The sequence below is a fragment of the Argopecten irradians genome, chromosome 11, assembly GCF_041381155.1.
Source record: "Argopecten irradians isolate NY chromosome 11, Ai_NY, whole genome shotgun sequence".
NCBI classification, from domain to species: domain Eukaryota; kingdom Metazoa; phylum Mollusca; class Bivalvia; order Pectinida; family Pectinidae; genus Argopecten; species Argopecten irradians.
In genome coordinates, this window is record NC_091144.1 from 7,323,328 (window position 1) to 7,347,322 (window position 23,995).

The 23,995-nt window shown below is 36.1% G+C and overlaps 1 protein-coding gene across 16 annotated transcripts in view; it reads left to right on the plus strand.

The window, feature by feature from the left end:
• The first annotated feature begins 859 nt into the window (after nucleotides 1-859).
• LOC138334665 (nucleoplasmin-like protein ANO39) overlaps nucleotides 860-23,995 on the plus strand; it is a 43,177-nt gene continuing 20,041 nt past the window's right edge. For 6 of the 16 annotated variants that reach the window (XR_011210132.1, XM_069283320.1, XM_069283317.1 and 3 more), the window contains exons 1-7: nucleotides 860-1,018; nucleotides 6,169-6,270; nucleotides 9,355-9,473; nucleotides 11,752-11,848; nucleotides 12,176-12,318; nucleotides 15,933-15,992; nucleotides 19,566-19,675. Coding sequence is in view for 14 of the 16 variants with exons in the window: in XM_069283320.1 (XP_069139421.1) it covers nucleotides 988-1,018; nucleotides 6,169-6,270; nucleotides 9,355-9,473; nucleotides 11,752-11,848; nucleotides 12,176-12,318; nucleotides 15,933-15,992; nucleotides 19,566-19,675 (662 nt within the window). In the remaining 2 variants the exon portion in view is untranslated. Of the gene's footprint in view, nucleotides 1,019-6,168; nucleotides 6,271-9,354; nucleotides 9,474-9,499; nucleotides 9,520-11,751; nucleotides 11,849-12,175; nucleotides 12,319-15,932; nucleotides 15,993-19,565; nucleotides 19,676-20,375; nucleotides 20,432-23,995 lie in introns of those variants that run through there. The other 10 variants (XR_011210131.1, XM_069283313.1, XM_069283310.1 and 7 more) reach the window with 6 other exon arrangements.

A 23,995-nucleotide genomic window follows, 5' to 3' on the forward strand; every position in this document is an offset into this window, starting at 1 on the left:
AAAATCAAGAGTTACGGGACTTTCAAATTGCTAAAACAGATAATTTTTTGGTTTCCATGCAATAACTTAATATTTATTTCCGATTTTAACCAAATCTTGTATATTGCTTGATATGAATGAGATCTAGGATTAGTTTGATACAGTTCAAAGTCCGTCAATATTTGCAAGAGCTACGGGACTTGATAACTTCACTTAGTTATCAACAATATTTTCAACTGTAAATAACCATTTTTTGTGATGTTTTTAAAAACTGCTGTGCAGGCGACACATCTACTTCCGTGGAATTCTTGTTTTAATCAAACTAATGCAATTTACTTTAACTGTGATATGATTCCCTGACATAATGGATTTTTAAGTTATCTTCCTTTGGTAAGTCTCTTCATTTTATCTGCGACATTCCTTCAGGTGTCACCCCACTAGTGACGACTTTTTAAAAAAAGTAATAACGACTTCTTTTTCTCGTAATAACGACTTTTGAAAGTCGTAATCGAACAACTTTTTTTCTCTCCTAATAACGACTTTTAAAACTCGTAATACTTTTTTTCTCGGAATAACGAGAAATTAAAAACACTCTCTAACGTAAACATAACCCGATCGGCTTTCGTAATTTATGTTTTTGATTCAGCTAATTAGACTTCACATTATTAAATTAACTGATCATAATGTACACATATTTTGAACATGGTTATCAATATATAAATGATAATGATAATAATATTAATCATAAAACGTTAATTGTAGCAAGGACGTATATATATAAAACCTTGATTGTAGTCATTAACATATTAATTAGTAAGTTCTGAGACGGAACAGGAAGTAAATTTTTCAGCGCGAATTTCGTCTCATGAAAATCACGTGCGCGAGTCAATGTGAAGCGAGAGCTTGCCACGCGGTAGGTCACTCAGTCATTTGCAAGCAGTTGAAGCGGACGTCTACTGAGTCGCAAGCTCCAAGTCAACATCTCGCTGCCTTTACTCATCTTTCACAATGAATGACGTTTCGAGAGAATATTTCTGGGGTTTGTAATATCACAAAATTGATTTCGTACACATGTCTCTTTTTCCAAATATTGCTGAATTAGTAAGTGTGTGTTTCATTCATACAAGGATTATATAAGTGAGAATCGTGTTTGGCAAAATGCCACAAAATGCCAATGAAACCCAAAGCACAGGAGTTTGACGTTCTGTCAATAATAAATAGTATACATATATAAAAAAAATACCCCTATATACTATATAAAAACATAATATATATGGGTATTTTTTATATATGTATACTATATATTATTGACAGAACGTCAAAATTTTGAATGTAAACCAACTATAATAATCTCCTGTATTTGAAATACAATTGATACTGAAATATCTGAACAAATGTTTGAAATATAAAAATTACTATTTTTGTACCGTGACACATATGACTCAGTCGCCCTGCTAGTCCAAGGATCTGTTGTGAGTGCAACGCCAGGTGCTTGGCAGGCGCGGATCCATAGGGGGGCGGACCCGGCGTACGCCCCCCCTAAAATAGGAGAGAGAAAAAAGAGAAAAGGGAAAAAGAAGGGAAAAAGAAAGAGGGGAGGGAAGGAAAAGAAGGAAGAAAGAAAAAATAGAGGGAGAAAGGAAAAGGGGAAAAAATAAGGAATTAGATAAAGAGTGAGAATTAGACAGAAAGCTCCATTTCCTACCTTTACCGTTTGATGTTATCATTTTAAAATCTAAATGTATTCGACTTTGTGGTACATACATGCATGAACATAAGATTTTATCTCCATCGCTTAAAAGGTACAATGTAAATTCCTTCAAGTGTTTACTTTTTCCTAAAAAAAACCCGATAAAATCCCAATATATTAGATAATTTATTGTCATTAATATTCAATATTGACAGGTTATATCTCGATATCCTTAGCAAAGAAAAGAAAAGGGGGAGGGGATGGGTATAAGGAATTGTAGCTGGCCATGAGTCTTCGCTGGTTGACTATATGTCATGCCCTTCGTTTTCCAGGTTGTAAATGATATAATACACATTTTTGATTCAGCATTAAAGTCATGTATTAAATCCGACTATCAATTCACAAATGTGTGCGTACTTTCAAAACGCCAGTTACAAGATTTTACTGACGTCGAATGCTTCTAGAAGCTTTTTATTTGTCCTAAGAAAATGTGTGTAAAGAAAAAAGTGGAAAATCAAACCAAATGGAGAACCAAATGCGACAGAAAATGAGAGCTTCTAGGGGTCTGGGTGCACACCATGGCCAGATGCCTTCTTTTTTTGTTTCAACAAAAACATATCTTACCGATAATGTTATAAGATGGGACAAACGTTGTTAAAAAAAATTAATGCACATGACAAAAGGCTCCCTATTAGAAAACAGGATGATAGTAATAATTCCAGGCAGCGTCTGGCCATAGACAGACCACTAGCCTACTTTTCTGTCATTGTCCAATACACGAATTATGAAGATTGTGTATGTTAGTGAAAATAAATTATCTAATCCGACAAATAATGTATAAAAGTAAAAGCTTATATCGTTAAAAAAAGTTCACATACATTTTTATTAGTCCTATAAAAACCTTCAATAGGCGACCCCTAGCTGCAATATTGTAGCTCAAAAGTATTTAAGACTGAAAATGGTGTCTTCTTTAGAGCTACAATTGTTCCTTATTACTGCAAATGGAGCAAAGTGATGATTATGTAAACCATTATAAAACGTTTGTTTTACATTTTATCGTACTTGTTTGATATAGCTTACCTACTAGGCAATAAAAACGAACCACATAAAATATCAAATTCTCATCGAGGCATTATTTGTTTACATTATACATATGAAGGTCTTTCAGAAGGGAATTTATACGGCAAGTTCACAAAATGTGATTTTGACGTTTTATGAGCGGTACGGTAGATAGTAAGCATGGTATTTATGTTTGTTTTGGACAAAAATAATATGTAAATGCATAGTAGGCCGGGTACGTATATTCGTTCTAGGCGGCCCCCAGACCCCCATCCTTTTCTTTGCTTCGTGCCTCTATAAATATTTAGATTTTAGGCAGTGCAATTCTGTAACTTTATATTCAAAATATGACATTAGACGTCAAAAATAATAAACGAACATTTTTACATGGCTTCAAATATTTTTTGGGAAAAGTGTACATGAAGTCCTCAGAAAGCAGGATTTATTAGCATTTATTCGAGGGCTTCTGGGGGCCTAGGCGGCCCCCAGACCCGCACCCTTCATCGCTTTATGTCCATATAAATATTAAGATTTTGATATTGCAATTCTGTAAGTAAAAATTTAAATCAAAACTTTAAATAAAAAATATGACACTTGACACGAAAACCATAAATTATTTTCTGGAAAATGTGTTCATGAAATCCTCAGAATGCAGGATTTTGCACTATTTATTCTAGAGCTTCTGGGGGCCTAGGCGGCCCCCAGACCTCTCGCCTGATTTGCTTGGTCACACGCCCCCTCTAATCTCAAAACCTGAATCCGCCCCTGCTTGGGACAAACTCTGTTTTACAGATTCGACAGCTTTGTTATAAATTCCAGGGATTACTGTATCTCTGAAATGCGTTCTTCCGGGCATTGTGTACCGTGGATCGAGCATTGCAACCATGTCTCTGAAGGTGACAGCCTCTACTATGCTCAATGGTCTCTGATCGTCAATTATAAAACGTGCAATTGATTGCGTTATGTCCACGTTTCGTGTTGAGTTCATTTTATACTTCGCCCCTTAGAAGACATGTTGTAGCGTAACTTGACGGGGCTGAATTTACATTCATAGATGTTGCTTTCTTATCATCATTATTCTGGTCATCGTCTCATCGATACGATTCTTAAAGTTTTTGGTGTCGTTTCTAACCTTTCCTGGGTGATGCCATACCATGTGTGTAGTCAAATTCGTCGTTCCCCCGCTATACTTCACGCATGCATGGCAGATATTGCATACCGCTACCCCTGCTGCTATCATTTTTTGTCTGTTTATCTTCTTTTAAACAAAAGAATTCCCACACGGCACTTTTTGCCTTTTTGTTTGGGACACCTGTCCAGTTTTCGATGTTTGTGTCGTCCATGTTTGGTTTTATCTGTGTGTATAACACGCTTTTTTAAGTGAGCGTTTAATTCAAAAGCATTACCGATACTGAATGCGTGAAGTAAGAGTTCCACCAAAGGGAGGTAAACTGAATATTGTTATATCGTGAAAAACCGGTATATGCATGATTCCTGTATCGCGGTACGATATATTTTCACAGCATATTGCAATTTACTGGTATATAGATATACCGTGGCAGCACTAATTATTTGAAACATGTATTTCTTTGAAAGATAATGATTAAGATACTGGTCATGAAATAAAGAAGTATATTATACTCAGTGATCGAAAAATACGGTTATAGCAATAATTTTTGTTCAAATCAAGTTTGAATAAATGTGTAGGATTAAATGAGGAATTTGATGAGTGAAATAACTGTATTTTGATGATTTGTGAGTGGACTTAACGAAGCCATGCCTCACGGCTTACACTACCATAAAATGTATAATTAAACAGCAAATTATGCAGGATATAAATTCCACCAAGTGTTACTGGTAGCATAGAATAATAATTGATCGATAAAGCTTCTTATGTGAATTTATTTACTTGTTGCACATCAAAGAAAAGCCGACACACGAAAATTCTACGACAATTTTGAAGCAATCGAGGCAAAAATGTATCAAAATATATTACGAAATTTCTACGAAAATATAACTATGTACCGGAACATCCACAAAAGATCGTGACATTTCTTTGCCGATTTGTTGAGTTCTTGGGGAGATAAAAGCATTACAAATTTGTTTATTGTGAACCGGAAGTTGAAGACATTAATGATATGTGCGAGCAAACAGGAAGCAGGAAGTTGTGTTACCTAGACTTGCTAAGTCCAGAATTTGAGCCAACGAAGCAAAATACGATATCGGGACAGTATGGGAAAATCAAAAAAGGGGCAGGGCTATTGATAGCTGCCATATTGTAGCTCAAAAGACTTTTAGACAGAAAGTGGTGTCTTAAGAGCTACAATTGGTGCCTATTACTGCTAATGGAGCAAAATAATGATTATGCAAACCATAATAAAACACTTGTTTGCATTTTATCGTACTTGTTTGATATCGCTTATTTACTAGGCAATAAACCTGAACCACATAAAATATTGAATTCTCATCGAGGCATTATTTTTTTACATAATACATATGAAGTTCTTTCTGAAGGGAATTTATACGGCAAGTACGCAAATTATGAATTTGACGTATTGTCAGCAGTACGTTAGATATTAAGAAGGGTAACTTATGTTTGTTTTGGATAAAAATAATACATTAATGCATGTATACACACAAGATAAAAAACTGTGCCCGAGTGATTTTCGGTGACAGTGCTCCACTACGACACATAGGGACCAATTCGTACCCGGCCGAAAGTATAGTAGGCCGGGTACGTATATTCATTCTAGGCATTGGAAAAAGGGCAGGGAGCGGTGGTAGTTCATTCAAAATGTGATATTGCATGCGACATTTACCGCTGTGTCAATAGTATTTTGGTGCTTTCATTGATCTGAACCATTATATATATATATATATAACCACCCACATTCAAACTTTGTATGCTTTACGAAAGTTTGTGATGGTGAAAATTACAATACAACTTCAAATAAGTGCAATGTGTAAAAATATTTGGAAAGTTAATCTTAAAGCATTTTGATCTATTTTTAGAAACAAATCCATACTCCAATTGGGGTACAATACTCCATTTTGCGTATTTAATATGCAAGTTGGTGGTTTTCCCCAACCTGTTAAAATATTAAAAATAATAAATTGCGCCTCGAAAACGCTCCATGGTACTATGCCCTATATGGAAAGAAGTACTGATTGTGCAAGTACCAAAAGCAAAACACACGATTAAACATCGGTAAAATGATGAGTATCGTATATATGCTCCTGTCGGTGGTGGGTCATTCATTTAGTTATAATTGACGTTGATTTTCTATGCCTAAACCGCCCATTTAGTACCTTAATTGCCTCGGATTACATGTCCTTATTTTAGTTTATACTTTATATAGGATTCCTAGTTTTCAGACTTTCAAGTGAGACCAAAAGGTCAAAACTTACAATACAATTAATAGGGTCTCTTTTTTTTTCAGGATGTGTTTTGAACAAAGAAAACCCCAAAGTAACCTGGACATTTGAGGAGGAGGAAGAGGACACAGATTTTCTAATTCACACATTATTTTTGAAACAGGCAAGTTTGACAATTAAGTACTCCGCTGAAATTCTAATAAATATTCTGTGCATGTAGAATCAAAACCTAATGGCCAAAAATGAAGAGGTTCCCTAAAGAAAATATTGGTAAATATGAAACCATTGAATGTATCCATCTTCAGATTAAACCTTTCACTTAAATACCACAGAAAGTAGGCCACAAATTGATTTGCTAAAGAAATCATGAACCCTTACAATATATATACACTATACTTGCCTTGTTATAGAGTTATACCCCTTTGGTATAATAAATCGATTAAACGGCTAATCTAACGATGTTTCTGATCATGCAGAAACGTGTGTGGATCACATAAGATTTGTTATTGTACGCATAAAATTGACAACCTGTACGTGTGTGTACGCTTATTTTCCATTATTTGGTGATATTTGTTTATTTTTGATTTAAGAAATTGTAAGTGATTCAAAACGTGTTTTGCGATTCAGGAAGTATTCCTTTCAGGAAACATTAACTGCAGCACAGTGACACCAAGCAGCATATATGTTAACTACTTACCTGCGTTGTCCTATGATAAAATCCAAGACCATACCCATGACCATCGGTAGTCTCGGGACGAATCAGTATATCGCTCAAAGAGCATGTGTGACGGGAAGCAATTTACGATGCAGATTTTAATCGGCGATAACTAGAGTTGTGTATGTCCAGCACTATCATAGAGTATGAAAATGAACTTCAAATCCAGATGGTTCTTTGAGCAAAAAAATTGTTTGCGATACCAATCATTACAGACATATGCTATAAAACAGCGATACATTTTACATGCCTTTTATTTAGGATGGGCTTATTCAAGGATCGGGAGGGTGAAAATCTGTAGATCAACGCAAAATATTTTGAAAATTGCTTTTCAAAATGAATTTGAAAATTGATTGCAATGTAAGAGCGACTTAATGCATATTGAGAACATGATTTTTAAGTGAAGAAATTGACAACACAGCAGACATGTACAGTATGTCTGTTTATATTTTAATTCTGATTGAATAACTTGCAAACAAATATAAGAAGCAGCAATGTTGTTTAAAATAAATCAGATATATACAGTGATTTTTCAGGGTATTTTGGAAAAAGTTTTTGACACGAATTGGGAATTTTCAATCGCGAAAAGAGGGGTTTAAGGGAAAAGTTACCCATTACTGAATATGGCTGTTATAGGTATTAGATATTGCATTTTCACAGTTTTATTTGATGTTACATGCTGTTTTTACATGGACCTGTATTCCATCAACAAAACAAACTTTTATCAGGACAGTTTTTTTTGTCTCAGCAATTCCATTTGGGAATTTTTCATTGTAATTGGGGAAAATATAGGGGTTATATAAGGAGACAAATCACTGATCTATCTAAAACCGTTCAAATTGTGTGTTTTTTTCCTTTGGTGGAATATACATTACACTTTGTCATTTATTCGGTCAAATGTTATGTGAAATGCTCAGCCTCTTTAAGGTCACTTGAGACTAAGTCGCCTTTTGTCCGGCTTGTGTCGTGTGTCCGTAAACAATTTACATTTCTGACGACTTCTCTTAAACCACTGAAGCAATTCTAATGAAATTTTGCACAAACCTTTAGGGCATAAAACCAATCACAATTGTGAATTATATGACCCCTACCCCTCTGGGGGCTGTGGGAGGGTCCAAAAGGGGTAAAATTTCAAATCTTTCTCCACTCACAGATGTGGTAGAATCAAATACTCTTCATAGATAGAAAGGTCTCAAGGCCCTTTACAAAAATTGAATTTCATGGTCTTGGGATCTCAGATTTTCCCCTGGGGAGGGGGTCAAATTTACTAGTTTATATTGGAAAAACACATTTATTAACATAATTTGCTTTTTAGCTCACCTGGTCCGAAGGACCGAGGTGAGCTTATGGGATACCGCAGCGTCCGGCGTCGGTCAACAATCGACTTCTTCTCCATAACCGCTGGTCGGATTTCAACAAAATTTGACTGGTAGCATCCTTATGGGCTACTAACTGAAAATTGTACAAATGATGGGGCTGATCCCCCGGGGGCCTGAGGGGCGGGGCCAAAAGGGGTCAATTTGGCTATTTCCATATAAACGACTTCTCTGAAACCAAGCATGGGATAGCACCCATAATGCAATGGTAGCATCCTTATAGTGTTGGGATTCAAAATTGTACAAATGATGGGGCTGACCCCCCGGGGGCCTGAGGGGCGGGGTCAAAAGGGGCCAATTTGGCTATTTCCATATAAACGACTTCTTCTCTGAAACTAAGCATGGTATAGCACCCATAATGCAATGGTAGCATCCTTATAGGGTGGGGATACAAAATTTGGCAAATGATGGGGCTGACCCCCCGGGGGCCTGAGGGGCGGGCCCCGGGTCAAAAGGGGCCAATTTGGCTATTTCCATATAAACGACTTATTATCTGAAACTAAGCATGGTATAGCACCCATAATACAATGGTAGCATCCTTATAGTGTGGGGATTCCAAATTGTGCAAATGATAGGGCTGACCCCCGGGGGCCTGAGGGGCGGGGTCAAAAGTGGTCAATTTCCATATAAATGACTTTTTCTCTGCAACTTAACATGGGATTACGCTCATAATGCAATGGTAGCATCCTTATAGGGTTTGGATTCAAAATTTGGCAAATGATGGGGCTGACCCCCCGGGGGCCTGAAGGGTGGGGTCAAAAGGAATTAATTTAGCTATTTCCATATAAACGACTTCTTCTCTGCAACTAAGAATGGAAGAGCACTTATAATGCAATGGTAGCATCCTTATAGGGCAGGGATTTGAAATTGTACAAATGATGGCCCCGGGGCCTTAGAGGGGTCAAAATGGCTAAAATTTCAAAAAATCTTATGAATTTACTGATTTCATGTAAACAAATAATCTTCATAGTTTAAAAAGTCAGATTTATAAAATCACTGACCGACTTCAAGGGCCTGATGGGCCAATATATAGTGTTTATATGTCTGTTTCATTCTGTATAGCAATAGCAATGACTTGGTTGAAATGGTCTCGTAATCTCATTTACATAAAAATATTACATTAAAGTATGAAAATCAATCTTGTGTATCTTTCCAGGCAGTACTTGGACAAGCAGCACTGAAAGATGAACGAAATCTAGTTTCTGTACAGACCAAAAATTTTGACAACGAATTAATAAAACATCCGGCATTCTCCTTAACATTGGGAAGAAACGACATGGTGAGTTTATACTGAATTGACATGGTGAGTTTACTGAAACGACATGGTGAGTTTACTGAAACGACCGAGTATGATGGAACCTAACTGGTAGTCAAGTACTGATTATTTGTATGGTCATTTGGCACCAGCATAAAAATAGTGGGGAGATTTGCAGAGTTAAGGGTTTGCATGATAAAAAAAGACTGTATTTGGCAACAAAGTTAATATTTAACTTCCTGTGAACTAAGATGCATTTTGGTCCAAATTTAAGGACCCTAGAGATTTTTTGTATCCCAATTTCATGTGAGTTTTTCTAATTAAGACAGAAATCTTTTAAAATACACTTTTTTAAGATTCTAAGGAAAATTTCCAGATTCAGAATAAACATCTTGGTGAACACCAATGTAAGCTATACACTTACAAATTAGCCTAGCATAATTAGGTATATATAAAGTTTAGTTTGTCCATATTGTGACTTAAAGCCCCATTATGTTTATAAATATCGTCATTGTGAAATATACCAAATTCTGCTTATTGAGATTAATTTTCTGATGACGATATTGGTTTATAAAGATGCCCGAAGGAACACGGCTAATGCATGCTCTGAACCTCATTCCAGTGTCTAACATTTAACTGGTGATCATTTTGGGACTTACAGTGAGATAAGATATTTTTGGACAGGCACATTAATGTAATTGTAACAGAATATAATAATGACTAGGGTTACGAATTAGGTTTTTAGGTCATTTGACCCGAAGGGTCGGGATGACCTATAGTCGTCATGTTTCACATTTTGAACTTCTTCTCAAGTTCTACCAGTGCGATTTAGCTGAAACTTGCATGAAATGATCCTGACTAGTCCCGGCAGAATTGTTATTTTTCGGGTCGATCCGAAATCCAAGATGGCCTCCACAGCCGCCATCTTGAAAACACATTTTGAACTTCTCAAGTTCTTCCAGTGCGATTTGGCTGAAACTTGCATGAAATGATCCTGACATGGTCCCGACAAAGTGTTGTTATTTTTCGGGTCGATCCAAAATCCAAGATGGCTGCCACAGCCGCCATCTTGAAAACACATTTTGAACTTCTCAAGTTCTACCAGTGCGATTTGGCTGAAACTTGCATGAAATGATCCTGACATGGTCCTGACAAAGTGTTGTTATTTTTCAGGTCGATCTGAAATCCAAGATGGCCACCACAGCTGCCATCTTGAAAACACATTTTGAACTTTTCAAGTTCTACCAGTGCGATTTGACTGAAACTTGCATGAAATGAATCTGACATGGTCCCAAGAAAGTGTTGTTATTTTTCGGGTCGATCCAAAATCCAAGATGGCTGCCACAGCCGCCATCTTGAAAACACATTTTGAACTTCTTCTCAAGTTCTACCGGTGCGATTTGACTGAAACTTGCATGAAATGATCCTGACATGGTCCCGACAAAGTGTTGTTATTTTTCGGGTCGATCCGAAATCCAAGATGGCCGCCATCTTGAAAACACATTTTGAACTTCTTCTCAAGTTCTACCGGTGCGATTTGGCTGAAACTTTCATGAAATGATCCTGATATGGTCCCGACAAAGTGTTGTTATTTTTCGGGTTGATCCGAAATCTAAGATGGCCGCCAAAGCCGCCATCTTGAAAACATATTTTTAACTTCTTATCAAGTTTTTACCGGTGCGATTTGGCTGAAACTTGCATGAAATGTTCCTCACTTGGTCCTGATAAAGTGTTGTAATTTTTGGGTCAATCCGAAATCCAAGATGGCCGCCATCTTGAAAACATATTTTTTAACTCAAGTTCTACCGGTGCGATTTGGCTGAAACTTGCATGAAATGATTCTGACATTGTCCCAACAAAGTATTGTTACATCTCTGGTTGATCACAAATCGAAGATGGCTACCATGACACTATATCTATGTCACTATTTCCTATATGTTAAGGCCCTTGGGCTTCTTGTTTGAAATAAAATTTGTTGAAAGAAATTCAAAATGATCCTGACATTGTTCTGACAAAGTGACACCATATATAATTAATTTTACTATTGCCAAGGTAGTCAGATGACCGTTAAGGCCCTTTGGGCCTCTTGTTTTATAAACGTGCATTTCTGTGGAAACTAGGTGTAAGATAACTTTATAGGAATAATTGATGTACATAAAACTTCTGTAATACAGGCAAATATATAATGTAACATTACTTTCATACGACTGCATCTTAAATTGTGATTGTTATAATGTATCCAACAATGTTGTAAAATTAAATATGGATAATTAGTTTGTCTTGCTTTCTTTATATATTTCAGTGTAATTTAGATTTAAGTTTTGGACATGAAAATCCCGTTGTCTTTGAGCTTGTAGAAGGTGCTGGTCCAGTTCATTTAATCGCACAGCAGTTAGTGGGTAAGTAAAACTAGATCAGCTCATCGTAACAGTGCAGTCTCTTCTTCCGGTAATTCTTTAAAATTCAGCAAGGAAAAAAAGAAAAGAAAAATTTGATGAAAGGCAGTTTATGATATTTATATCTTAAGATTGTGTCCATGTAATGTCTTTATATTGCAATTGGATTGATAAATAGCAGACTGAGAGACTAACAAGTTCCTTTTAACATAGTGGTGTAGAAAAGTTATTTCCCTTTGAGCCAGTTTGGAAATAACAAATACAATCGTACAAGTATTGTACCAATCTGCCTGAACTTTCTGTAGGATTGTTCGCTTTTTTTAAAATCAGAGATGCCAGATGAATCAAACATGAGCCAGGATGAATCTTGTACAGAAACTGAAGAAGATGAAGATGAAATGCTAATGGAAGAGGAACCAGCAAAGACGAAAAAGAGGAAAGCACCGTCATCAAAAGGACAAACGAAGTCGAAGGTAATAAAGACTTTTGATTATTTTAGAGAAATTGTTTGTACTAACATAAAACACTATGCTAAGCTTGCTGTCATTGGAAAACATCTAAATGCTTTTCATTATTTAGCATGGTGTTAATTTAGTATAACTGGTACAAACCTGAAAAAGTAATGCATGGCAAGACTAGTTATAGTACTGCTACCAATATCAGAGTACTCGAATTGTGACTTGCGAATCTTAGATCAGATATATTCTTCACTTCTAATATTTGTGGATCTCAATTTTTCTCCATTATTTACCCTACATTATGTGTTGACTTGGCATATGATAAAATACCCAAGGTTGAATTTTATTATCCCCCGCCCAACGAAGTGATATACAAATGGGTTCCGTCTGTCCTTCTGTACGAATGGTTTCCAGAGCACAACTCTAAAACCAGTAGAGATATTTCCACGAAACTTCATACACACATTGGTCTTATGGTCTAGTAGTGCCTTTTGCTATTGTGATGTTTTCATTTTTTGCATTTTTTCCGTAACCATGGAAACATTGCTGAAAATATCATATTTTTGTACCAGGTTCGTTTCCGGAGCATAACTCTTAAACCAGAATAGATATTTCCACGAAACTTCATAGACACATTGGTCTTATGGTCTAGTAGTGCCTTTTGCTATTTTAAGGTTTTCACTTTTTGTACTTTTTTCTGTAACCATGGAAACATTGCTGAAAGTGGCAGATTTTTGTGTAAGAATCGTTTCCGGAGCACAACTCTAAAACCAGCAGAGATATTTCCATGAAACTTCTTATACACATTGTTCTTAATGTCTAGTAGTGTCTGTTGCTGTTTTTAGGTTTTCACTTTTTGTGCTTTTTTCTGTAACCATAGAAACATTGCTGAAAATATCATATTTTTGTAGCAGGTTAATTTCCGGAGCATAACTCTAAAACCAGCAGATATTTCCACGAAACTTCATAGACACATTCTTTTTATGGTCTAGTAGTACCTTTTGCTATTTTTAGGTTTTCATTTTTTGCACTTTTTCCGTTACCATGGAAACATTGCTGAAAATATCTTGGTAAATGGTAAATGTTACTTTGCAAAACTCCACCCATCTTTGTGTATATAGTCTAATATAAATGTCAAGGCTGTATACCTGATTCAACAATTGCAGCCCCGCTCTGCTTGAATTATACTCCATCTTTCTTTAGCTCAACTTCCTTTTTCCTGTTTTTTTTTCATACACATAAGTCTCCACAATCAAACTTACTTCAGCTTTGATATCTCCATTGGTGGGGGATCTGAATGACTATATCCTTGTTAACGTTTTCTTGATCTGTTTTCTTTTCACTACAAGTTAAACCGGAAGTACACATGCTGTCATGATAGAAGTAAAGCTTAGTAACAACATTAGATTCAAATTCATACATCAAACTTTCATCATGTTTACATGTCAGCACGGAAATAATTAAAATATGTAAAATTAAGACCTATATAGAGAAATTAACTATAGCTAATTTCATGTTAATGATAGTCAACTATACACTGTAGGTAAAAAATACGAACATGAGTGCAATCACGACCGAATGCACACAGTATGGCTTTAATCGTTCTTCATACAAAAAGAAGACACACAAAACTCGCCATGTTATCTAGCTGATAATGTTTAAAATGATCATGAGTAATACAGTTTCCCCAACGGATTGGGGAACTTGTTGGGTTTGCTCTTTTTATTATTGTTATTCCTCTTGTTCTTCTTCTGGTGCTTCTTTTTCTGCCGCGACATTGACCATTTTCTCAAACTATGAGTCGGATCGCCATGAAATTTTGTGAGGTCATTTCTGGTGATCTGCAGATGTGTCGATCTGTTTCATTTTTTCCGACCAGTATCCAAGATGGCCACCACAGCCTTTCATTGTTCAAAATAGAACTGCTTATAGATATTTAACTAGTCATCCGATTTGCCTGGAATTGGTTTCAATATGTAGTTTAAATCGGTTTCTAAATTTTTAAAGTGAAAAATACCATAATTATGAGTAAAAAAAAAATTGTGACTGTTTCAAATTTTCTTAAAACCAGTAAGAGTTATCTCCCTTTATTCACTGGTCAGCGGGGATCCGTTTTAGGGCCAAGTTTATTTTTAGCTCACCTGGCCCAAAGGGCTGGTGAACTTATGTCATGGTGCGGCGTCTGTCGTCCATCATCCGTCGTCCATCCATCAACATTTCCTTTAAATCGTTGGGGGCAGGTGGGGTCGGGCCCAATTGGGGATTGATGTAAATATTCAAATTCCTTCAGAAAAGAAACAATTAACTTGTATTCAAAACATAACTTGGCATAACAAACCAGGTGAGCGATACAGGCCCTCTGGGCCTCTTGTTGTTATATATTCTAAATTGCAGATCATACTGTTAATACTGACATAAAACTTATTTGAGGTCATTTTTGGGGGGGGGGGGGCAACTTTTGCAGACAAGGAATCAAGATGGCTGCCATTGCAGGCAGTTGATCAAAATTGAACAAAAAGGAACATGGTAGAGAACACAAATCTAATGCAATAATTATTATAGACATTTCTGTGCCTAATATATTAACTTAAATGGTGTAACTTTTCAAAAAGCATTTTTCTTCTGCAAAATTGAATTTATTTACCGGTAAACAATGTCGCATCATCATTTAGGGGAGGTCACTCTTGTCAAATTAGGCTCTGTGGAGATTGAGGGAACGTTTATGTTACAGCACCATTCACAATTAGATCTTGTTTTGTTTGTTGTTTTGAGAACAAATTAATGTTAATACATGTAAATATTAATGTTATTGCATTATCGATGCAGTGGTATGAATTAAGACATCACACAGAACAAAATTTACAGAACTTTTACCAAAATCGATGCATTTCAGTATGTTAAAATAACAGATCAAATGTGGATTTTTCCAATATAAAGCGAGACATTTGTCTATACTAAAGGGGTACTGCGCTTTGAACTTCCTGTTTGCTTGTTTTGCATCAAATAAGTCTAAAATTGTAATTTTTCAATCAAAATTTATTGAATACAGTATGGCTAGGAATTCATGATAAAGAATCGTTAGGTCTGAATCATGGATCAGATCGACACTTTGATCCAGAGCCCTAAGACTATGGTAGTGCTTCATTATAGTCATGAAAAAGGTTGCAATGAGTAACAAGGAAGCTGTTACTGTCATGTTTGAGCTAGCTGGTACCAATAGTGCTTATAAATCGGTGCAGTTATGTTGTCAGGTGAACACAGAGCACATACTAAAGTTTAATTTTCACTTTTGTTAATTGTAACAAACAGTACTTCGATGCACCTAACGTTTCTACTCACCATTTGTCTATTAACTACAGGGTATATAGGTTCAGTACCAGATTGTGGAGGGGCGGTTTGTACTAACAGTGTAAAGTTTGGAGGTTGGTGGCAGTAATTAGTTCATAGTGATAATATGTAGTAATCTAAATGTCATTTGTAACTTTTTAAATCATCCCCATTTCAGTAAACTTTTAAATCTTTGCTTCACATTATTGAACTTTAAAAAAAAAATGAACATAAAAAATAAGTCTTAAAAGATTCATCTAGTTCAAACTTTTTTTATTTGATTTTAATTTTTGTCTCTTCAGAAAGGAAAAATGGAGGTGAGTAAGGAGTTTGATTGCATCGTGTTAGTGAAGAAGTTAAAGGTGAGCTAACATTTGTATAGAATTTAACAAATAGGAGTGAAATGCCCAAAATAATACTTATTAAGAATGTATAATTACCAATATACCAAGTGAAGCAAAGATCTACAAACTCAGGATTTGTGCTTTAATATTCTGTATATTAGAGTTGTCTGCCCTTATAGCTATAGGTATTATTGATTGTGATGACCTAAACATGTCGCCTGCAACGCAAGTGCAACACGTCACATAGGTAATCACTGTCGTCGGCGTCTGGAAAACGGTTTCCCTGCAATAAGTATTTTTCAATTTCAACCAAACTTGGTATATTGCTTTATATCAATGAGATTTCGGATGAGTTTGATTCTGGTTGAAATCTGTTAAAGATGCTCCATCGCTGATAAATGGTATATTTTCACTATCAAAAACAGGAGGAGATATTTAGTATTTTTCTTCAGTTACAAAAGTTACAAACTTTACACCATTACCACCATTGAAAAGTTTGAGCTTCTTATTTTACTTAAGTTAAAATTACAAAAAACATTTAATTGCATCCCGAAAAAATTCTGGATACTATATCCTATATGGAATGAAGTACGGATTTGGCATGCACCAAAGGCGAAAATATAAATTATTTTATATTATTTTTTGTGTCAATTAGACATATATGCATGATTAAACAAAAAATATTGTTCAAGTGATGAATATCATTCAAGCTCCGTCGGCGGTGGAGCATCTTTAATATTTGCAAGAGTTAGAGAACTTTGAAAGCGTCAAAACAGATAAATCCATGGTCTTTGCTTTATTTATCGTCCGATTTCAACTAAATTTGGTATATTGCTTTATATTAATGAGAACTCGGATGGGTTAAATACTGTTCAAAATGCCTTACTATTTACAAGAGTTGCGGCACTTTAAAATCATTCAAACAGACAATTTTTTGGTTTCTGTGCGAAAATTATGTGTATTGCTTTTACCTTTATATCTCAGAAGGGTTTTATACTGGTCAAAGTCTGTCTGTATTTGTAAGAGTTACGGGACTTGATAACTTCACTTAGGTATTAACTATATTTTCAACTGTAGATAACTATTTTTGTGATGTTTAAAGGCGACACATCTACTTCCATGGAATTCTTTAGTGATTATAACGGTTATAATTACCTCATGAAACAATGATGTCACAACCCATATACCTACCTGCAAGGGCAGATAACTACTATGCAAAGGCACGGTACAGATCTTTGAAATAAATCATTAACTAAATCATTGACTAACATTTGCTTTAACTTCTACCATCACTTGCATTTAACACCCTTTGGAGAATTTAGTATTTTAAATTGTCTATAATATAGTTGATTCTTTTTCACTTGCCTACCCAAAAATGAGCGTCTTGAATTGTACACAATTCACGTGTAACATCTTTCTACACTTTATTTTTCAATGAAGATCTTGCGTAATTCATTCTTTGTCAAAGATGAACCAATATGATTCGTTCCTTTCTAGGATTTAAGTTCTGGAATGATCATGGATAGTTCACAAATATTTAGGATTCCAAGAAAGTATTGAAGTACTCTAAAAAAATATTTGTAATGCTTCAAGCAATGAGGCTTTAAAGTATGATGTTAATATTTTGTTCCTTATAAAATGTCAAGAAATTGTAGGATAACTTTGCTAATAGAAATGATCTTTACTATTTAGTACTCTTGTATGCTTTGAGGTCCCTGTATTTATCCTGCAACTGTCAAACTTTTTGACCAAAAATTACTTGTGGACAAAAAAACCTGGGTTTCATCCATCAATACGATTCATGTGAATTTGTTCCACATATTTGACGGAACTACTATAGCTACCTGGACAGTGTCTTTTTACTTGCATTTATAAATATATATCCAAAAAAGCAAATTCAAGCAAAGGCATAGTATGAAGAACACTCCTGTAATATTCTGATCAGAAAGTGGTTTCAGAGGTAGTGGAATGGTGTCTTGAAATTTTTCATTGGTTGTACCGTTCAATCCTGCCAAAAAGCGATGCCACATTCACCAGAAAAAAATGTCTTGAAACCCTTGCATTGTCTCCTAGCTAATATTAGTTTTTCTTGTTTCGTGAAAAGGTATGTATTGTATTCTGTTTTGAATGGACTATTTGGTAGAATTTCATTGAATGATATTACACTGAACTTTTAAATGGAATTATTGGAGCTGTTTTGCTTATGTTTTCTCACTCAATTTCGGTAAAACTGTTTCTGCTTGACAAAGTGGTGTACAAATTCAAGTAAAATTAAGTAAACGCTATTCAGCAATTCGCTTTCATTTCAAATAGTTGCAGGATAAATAGAATATATGGTTGTAATTAGGGCTGAAACGATTAGTAATTTTTGTATTCGATTATTCGGTCACATGTAATCGATTACTAATCGATTGATCGTTTGAATTGAAGGCAACTATATTGTTTCACTACTGACTACTGAAAACGTCCGCCATGTTTTGTTATCAACTAATAATAACACCTACCGTATAATATGAGAGGACATGCCTTATATAATATAAGCCTACCAACAAATAAGAATAGATTTATTGACAAAACAAACGTATTTTATCCAAAATAAGCTCTGAATTCCGTTCCTGTATTATCTTCCGTAACATCGTTTAAATCAAGTCTGCTAACCCGCTGTTTTGACGTGACCTTCACACGTACGGCTAATCAACCAAATCTGGATCGCCATGGAGCGACATGACCAAATTTCGCCAATGAACTTTTTTATTTTCGTGATCAAAAAAATAAAATAAATCAACAACTCTAATATTCAATTAGAATATGGACAAAAACATTCTTTTTATATGATAAACACATGCAATAGTAAAATTTAAATGTTCAAGATTACTGCTCCTTCCTCTCCCGAGCGTCCCGGCGGCGATTAGGCCTCCGTGACGTAACGACATGGAGTCGATCGCTAGTGAAAATTGGCGAACAGCGTGATGCAAGCTTTCTCATGACATCCACTTTTTCATTGATTAATGACTTGAACTTCCACAGAGACGTAATTTAACAAGTATTTCTCACATCATATATGCTTTGTTGAGTTCAATACATGTACATAAAGGGATGAAACTCCAGTCGGAATGGCTTACTCAGAAATCCATGATCTGTCAACGTGTTTAGTCAGCTTACAATGCACTGGCTATGCATGTTACGATTAACGATTAATAAAATCTTTAATCGATTATCAGCAATTAGCTTCATTAATCTAATCGCCTCCGATTATTCGATTAATCGTTTCAGCCCTAGTTGTAATATTGCAGTACAAGGTTGATATCAGTGCTTAACATGGAAAGCAGAAATGAATTTGCACAGCCTCATCATCTGGACTTTCCAAATAAGCTGTGCACAAAAATCAACTTTGTATTATAAGATACTAACCGTGAATTGTCTATCACCATCCACTATTAGTCATGCCCCAAGATCAAGATTGTGCTTGAGAATGAGTGCTCACATGAGATTATGAAGGTCAATGTTAAAACCATGTACTTAAGATAACTTAAGGGCCAGTGGCCAGGATTTCCTTTAGCATGTGACTTGTAAGTACAATTTTCTTAATAGGCGGAAGATATGGAAGATGAAGAGGATGAGGATGAGGATGAAGATGATGAGGATGAGGAAGATGAAGATGAAGAGGAAAGTGAAGAAGAAAGCAGTCCAGAGAAAGTATCGTAAGTGGATTGCTTAATTAAAAAGAAATACAAAGGTTATTTATTTGCCAAGATGAGGTTGTGAAGCAATTAGGGTTGGATAGCGGTACTCGATACTGACATCGTATCGCTAATTGTGTTAAAAAATGCAGGTACTTTCCCGTTTTTATGCTTATCAATGTTTGGGAGGGGGGAATTAAACAGTGATTTTCTGATGAAATTCACTTGTAAAAAAGTGAAAGACTAAATGAAGGAGACATGCAATGAATGCAAAGATATGATCTTCAAAAGTCTTGCAGTTCTGTTTTATAATCAAATTTCTTAAAGATGCTTCACTGTTGACAGAGCATAAACGATACTCATTTGAACAATAATTGGTGCTTAAAGGCCCACTACCTTTCCGAAACGGCTTTTATCTTTTAAAATTGAAATGTAAAACGAGATTCTGAGTAGCAAAAGTTATTAGCTTACTGTTAATACTACACCTCTCTTCATCTTCTGAACAATTGAATTTAAATAAATTAAATGTTGATTTTCATAACCCGGGTGGTATAATGTTTCCCGCCGTCATCCTTATTGCTGAGCGTTTAAGTTGACTATCACTGCGCCAGACTGCAAAACAGTGAAAATAATCTTCACTGTTCACATAGTTTACGCAGGAAATCTTGCATTTGTTTGGTATTGTAACCTCATCTTAGGCCATCAATTTATATTTCCTTAGGCCACACCAAATAAATCGGTTGTTCATCGGGAACGCGGGAAAAATATTGGGAGCGAGTAAGTGAAATTTTTAGCCCACCATCATCAGATGGTGGGCTATTCAAATCGCTTTTTGTCCGTGGTCCGTCCGTCCGTCCGTTAATAATTCTTGTTATCGCTATTTCTCAGAAATTCCAGAAGGGATCTGTCTCACATTTCATATGTAGGTTCCCCTAGGACCCTAGTTGTGCATATTGCATTTTGGGACCAATCGGTCAACAAGATGGCCGCCTGGCAGCCATCTTGGATTTTGATACTGAAAGTTTGTTATCCCTATTTCTCACAAAGGACTGAATGGATCTTTCTCAAATTTCATATGTAGGTTCCCCTAGGGCTCTAGTTGTGCATATTGCTTTTTTGGACCGATCGGTCAACAAGATGGCCGCCAGGCAGCCATCTTTGATTTTGATAGTTAAAGATTGTTATCGCTATTTATCAGAAAGTATTGAATGAATCTCTCTCAAATTTCATATGTAGGTTCCCCTAGGGCCCTAGTTGTGCATATTTCGATTTGGGACCGATCGACCAACAAGATGGCTGCCAAGGAGCCATCTTGGATTTTGATAGTTGAAGTTTGTTACTGCTGTTTCTCAGAAAGTACTGAAGCGATCTGTCTCAAATTTTAAATGTAGTATGTTTGCAAAAGTTTTAAAAGCAGAAAAAAGATCCCTCTTTCCATTGTCAGACATAGATTATTCATTGGTGGGCGCCAAGATCCCTCTGGGATCTCTTGTTATATTTGTATCAAAATATCAATTTTCAGATTTTCAGAGGCGAAGGGATCCAATTGTCATGCGAGTGCTAATTTTTTTACTTTTTTTTTTATATTTCAAATTATTAACATTGAATAAATTATAATTATATTATTTTTGCACCCTTTCATTGATAAAAATAACTAAAATAACTAAAAAGCAATACTATTTTTTTTAAATATATATATAAAAACTAGTTTAATGATTCAACTGAGCCCTTGTTCATATCAAATTTTAATCAAAATGGACTAGCTCTCTAAGTCAAAACTTTGATTCGCCAATTGGAACTTATTGGTCTTGAATTACGACGATCCAGGATTCGCAGGACAGATCTAATTTCATTGATGAAGATGTCTGTATTTCAATGCTATTATACCCTTATTCTTTTTAATATATCTGTTATTGAAAAAAATAAATAGGTTTACATTGAATTAACATTCAACAGTTTTAACATTTTTCACAATTATGTATAATGAATCAATATACTAAGTATAAAACCTGTTGTAACTTATCTGAGAGAGAAAAGTAAAAAAAAAAAAAATGAAATTAAATATTTGATTGATTTAAGTTCATTTACTATTATTAATTTTATTTTATCAACATTTAGTCGAGAATTTACACCAAAGTGGTGGAAAAATAATCCCCTTCCCATTAAAAAAAACATGATTATAGTGAAATCCTGAATTTGTATACCAATATCCGGATGCACTAGGCCTATTACAAACACCCAAATGACGGCCATTACGATCACAAAATTTGACATCTATGGATGATAGAATTCGGCCTAATTTAAACCTTGAAAACATGATTATATCATTTACAGTTGTAAGAAGTGTTGTTTGAAGTAATGCTCACTATCAATAAATGAAGTGTTGTTTGAAGTAATGCTCACTATCAATAAATCACAAAATTCCTTGAAAGGCCAGATGATTGTTTAATAATAAGCAGCCGATAGACTCAGCTGTAATACACATACAGTTATTAGCTCACCTGGCCCAAAGGGCCGGTGAGCTTATGTCATGGCGCGGCGTCCGTTGTCCGTCGGCGTCCGTCTGTCCGTCAACATTTCCTTTAAATCGCTACTAGTCAGAGTTCTGCATGGATTGTAACCAAATTTTGTCACAAACATCCTTGGGGAAGGGGAACAGAACTTGTATAAATTTTGGCTCTGACCCCCCCGGAGGCAGCAGGGGCGGGGCCCAATAGGGGAAATAGAGGTAAATCCTATAAATCGCTACTTGTCCTAGAGTTCTGCATGGATTGTAACCAAATTTGGCTACAATCATCCTTGGGGGTTGGGGAACAGAACTTGTATAAATTTTGGCTCTGGTCCTCCGGGGCAGGAGGGGCGGGGCCCAATAGGGGAAACAGAGGTAAATCCTTTAAATCGCTACTAGTCATGGAATGTAACCAAATTTGGCCACAAACATCCTTTTTGGAAGGGGAACAGATCTTGTGTAAATTTTGGCTCTGGCCCCTCGGGGGCAGGAACGGTGGGGCCCAATAAGGGAAATAGAGGTAAATCCTATAAATCGCTACTTGTCCTAGAGTTTTGCTTGGATTGTGACCAAATTTGGCCATAAACATCCTTGGGGGAAGGGGAACAGAACTTGTATAAATTTCAGCTCTGACCCCCGGGGGGCAGGAGGGGTGGGGCCAAATAGGGGATTTAGAGGTTAATATTAAAATTCCTTCAGAACATTACTTGGCATTACAAACCAGGTGAGCGATACAGGCCCTCTGGGCCTCTTGTATTACACATGTGACAGACTGATAATTAGGACTGCTGATGTTGGTCAGCGTGTTCACACCTAATTGTTTACTCCATTATCAAGCCATGGCCAGTGGTATGTAGATATGGCTAGGATTGGTGGAATTAACCATATGGAAACGTCAATCCTTTTTTTTTTTTTTTTTAAAGGTGCGCTACAGTTTTTTATTTACTTTTATCTCAACTCATACATTTTAGGAGTGGGATTCCCGACGAACAACTGATTTATTTGGTGTGGCCTTAATGTTATTAATGCTTTAAGGAAACCTTATTTTTTCCTGGAAGGTAGTGGGCCTTTTATCATGTGTATTAATATTTCTAATTAACACAAAAATAATGTAAAATTTATTTTGCTTTTTGTACATGTGCAATCAAAACTTCATTCCATGAAGGACATATAAAGTGCCAAGGAATTTTTTCGGGATGCAATTGTTTGTAATTTTTAGCTCACCTGGCCTGAAGGGCCGGTGAGCTTATGTCATGGCGCGGCGTCCGTCGTCCGTCCGTCCGTCGTCCGTCCGTCAACATTTCCTTTAAATCGCTACTAGTCATAGAGTTCTAGATGGATTGTAACCAAATTTGGCCAGAAACATCCTTGGGGGAAGGGGAACAGAACTTGTATAAATTTTGGCTCTGACCCCCAGGGGGCAGGAGGGGCGGGGCCCAATAGGGGTAATAGAGGTAAATCCTATAAATCGCTACTTGTCCTAGAGTTCTGCATGGATTGTAACCAAATTTGGCCAGAAACATCCTTGGGGGAAGGGGAACAGAACTTGTATAAATTTTGGCTCTGACCCCCTTGGGGCAGGAGGGGCGGGGCCCAATAGGGGAAATAGAGGTAAATCCTATAAATCACTACTTGTCCTAGAGTTCTGCATGGATTGTAACCAAATTTGGCCAGAAACATCCTTGGGGGAAGGGGAACAGAACTTGTATAAATTTTGGCTCTGACCCCCTTGGGGCAGGAGGGGCGGGGCCCAATAGGGGAAATAGAGGTAAATCCTATAAATCGCTACTTGTCCTAGAGTTCTGCATGGATTGTAACCAAATTTGGCCAGA